Raw genomic sequence first — 3,243 nt, 5'->3', positions numbered from 1 at the left:
CGACGCGGGTGAGGGGACGAGGGGAACGGTGGTGGGGATCGAGTGGAGTGGGGGTAGGTGGAGTTACGGTTTCGGGATTGGGGGTGGCCTAAGTAGGCCAGGGGGTGGGCCGGCAGGCCACTCGGCCACACGGCCAACTGGGCCAAGGCCCAGTCGGAGGGGGGGGGGGTAAGGTTGTTTTCCTTTATTTTATCTTTGTTTTATTTTATATTTCTGTTTTACTGTTTTTATTTTAGTTTCCTTTTGAATTTGGTTTTATAAACTACACCACTGGTTCCTAATTTAGTTTTAATAAGTATGCCACTGCCCCATAAGTTTTTAGCAATAAAACAAATAGTTTAATATTTTATCAAATTGAAAAGGGTAGTTAGTTAAATGTTTTGCTGCTGTTTTAAATATTTTAGTGCACTTAAACCTTTTATAAAATTGTGGTTTCTTCACCAATATTTAATATGGATTATTTGGCACACTCCGAACATTTTAGTTTTAATATTTGAAAACTTTTATTGTTTGCTTGATTTTGAATTTGAATTCAAACTATTTTCGAACTAACGCGAGATTAGCAACAGTAATCGAGGTGATGTGGCATCATTAGCAAAGGTTCACTGTAGCCTAATTAACCGGGCGTCACAACTCGTTATTAATAACAAGTCATACGATCATCATCCTCATAGTCATCGAACCAACTCTACTTAATTGTTCTTAGCACATGATCATCAGTATTAGGTAGAACCTAAATACCCTCTTTAAGGTGAAATAGTATATAACAATATAGACTCTGACTCTTCATTATGGAGAATGGAGATCATCCTGTCTGTAATTCTTGCGCTTCACTTCCTTTTGCTTCCAAGAACCTCCTTACCACTGTCCATACATTTTTCCATCCTTTGATTTGCATCTCTCCATTTCTTTTAGAAATCCGGTATGGACAGTTGAGATTTGTAGGATGACTTGGTTGTATGTTCAAAACATTAAGGCTACCTTTCTGATACATCAAATGAGGCACACAATTCTCTGGGATTATCTATTGAAAAACATATTAATAACTTCATAGTTAGCAATGATGTACTAGTTTTAGAAGTATGCAAAATATGCACGGATGTCGTAATAGTAAAAAATCTTACCAGGGTATCTCCATGGTAGTTACCGTAGTTCAACACGTGCACTAGTGGCACGTATTGACCATAATGTTGAGGAGTTTGATTGTAGATATTGTAATTCTCAATATCAGTACAAAATCCGACCAGATGATTTTTTCCATAGAGACAACAATGGTTTTGTCTACCATCTTCTGCACATTCTTTCAAGAATGAAAATAAGATGTCAATGGAAATAAGTTGTCAACTATTTTGAAATAAACAATATAAATTAGCTAAGAACTATATTTGAGAAACTCACATAGCGGTAGAATTGAAGGCGTATCAACAAGGACCCAAATGTCCATATTGTCTTGCTCGATTTCAGGATCACCAAGATCCATGGTGACAAGCATACCCTCATCAAAATCATACATCTTGCAAAGTGCTTCCCATTGTTTGCAACCATAATGGGTTACGCTCTCAGAATTGTACATCTTTACTTCAAAATCCACACCATGATGAGTCCTTAGGTGAATTTTCTTTGTTTCAAAACTTTCATGGTCTTCAAAACCCATCCTCTCCAAGACATAGCGTCTTGCATGGCATGGGATAAGCTATTCGAATTGTAAAAGATGAAAAGTACATGTTGAAATATTTGAAGTCATGCTTAATTACGAAAAAATAACACTTGTCGTCGTTGCGTACCGTTTCAATATCGAAGGTCTCCTCTAGCTTAATGCTGAATCGCCGATCTTCGTCTAGGTGAGGTCTGTCGCACAGACCTCGGCCGTCATGGCACCAGCCGCACTCCCCCGGGAGACTTACGTCGTCCGACTACGACATTTCCTATGTTCATAATTCAAATATTAAACGTCTACAATCAAATATATGTACTAAAAAACCTAAGTTAGATCATTATTGTTCATCACGGGTTGACTATCGGTCTGTCTAGTCTTTTCTTGAAAACTCTCAACACGGGAATGAAGGAGAAGCTACCCCCATATATGGTGGAGACTCGACAGACTTAAAGTCAACATGAGGACTCACATTATAGGACTCATATTGACATGGAGATTTGGCTTGTCTCACCTCGAGGTTGAAGGAAATATGCCCTAGAGGCAATAATAAAGTTATTATTTATTTCCTTATTTCATGATAAATGTTTATTATTCATGCTAGAATTGTATTAACCGGAAACATAATACATGTGTGAATATATAGACAAACATAGTGTCACTAGTATGCCTCTACTTGACTAGCTCGTTAATCAAAGATGATTAAGTTTCCTAACCATAGACATGTGTTGTCATTTGATTAAGGGGATCACATCATTAGGAGAATGATGTGATTGACTTGACACGTTTCGTTAGCTTAGCACTTGATCGTTTAGTATGTTGCTATTGCTTTCTTTATGACTTATACATGTTCCTATGACTATGAGATTATGCAACTCCCGTTTATCGGAGGAACACTTTGTGTGCTACCAAACGTCACAACGTAACTAGGTGATTATAAAGGTGCTCTACAGGTGTCTCCGAAGGTACTTATTGGGCTGGTGTATTTCGAGATTAGGATTTGTCACTTCGATTGTCGGAGAGGTATCTCTGGGCCCACTCGGTAATACACATCACTTAAGCCTTGCAAGCATTGCAACTAATGAGTTAGTTGCGTGATGATGTAGTATGGAACTAGTAAAGAGACTTGCCGGTACCGAGATTGAACTAGGTATTGAGATACCGACGATGGAATCTCGGGCAAGTAACATACCGATGACAAAGGGAACAACGTATGTTGTTATGCGGTTTGACCGATAAAGATCTTCGTAGAATATGTAGGAGCCAATATGAGCATCCAGGTTTCGCTATTGGTTATTGACCGGAGACATGTCTCGGTCATGTCTACATAGTTCTCGAACCCGTAGGGTCCGCACGCTTAAAGTTGGATGATGGTTATATTATGAGTTTGTGTGTTTTGATGTACCGAAGGTAGTTTGGAGTCCCGGATGAGATCAGGGACATGACGAGGAGTCTCGAAATGGCCGAGACGTAAAGATCGATATATTGGACGACTATATTCGGACATCGGAAAGGTTCCGAGTGGTTCGGGTATTTTTCGGAGAACGAGGAGTTACGGGAATACGGGGGTTATTGGGGTTTAGGGGAGA

At 39.3% G+C, this 3,243-nt stretch overlaps 1 protein-coding gene across 1 annotated transcript in view; it reads left to right on the top strand.

Moving 5' to 3' along the window:
* LOC119299176 (DNA topoisomerase 2-like) overlaps positions 1-3,243 on the top strand; it is a 61,794-nt gene that overhangs the window by 3,636 nt on the left and 54,915 nt on the right. The window contains exon 2 of the mRNA XM_037576428.1: positions 1,882-1,929. Coding sequence (XP_037432325.1) covers positions 1,882-1,929 — 48 coding nt within the window. The remainder of the gene's footprint in view (positions 1-1,881; positions 1,930-3,243) is intronic.

Source organism: Triticum dicoccoides, chromosome 5A (assembly GCF_002162155.2).
Source record: "Triticum dicoccoides isolate Atlit2015 ecotype Zavitan chromosome 5A, WEW_v2.0, whole genome shotgun sequence".
NCBI lineage: Eukaryota > Viridiplantae > Streptophyta > Magnoliopsida > Poales > Poaceae > Triticum > Triticum dicoccoides.
This window is presented reverse-complemented; position numbering and strand designations above follow the sequence as displayed.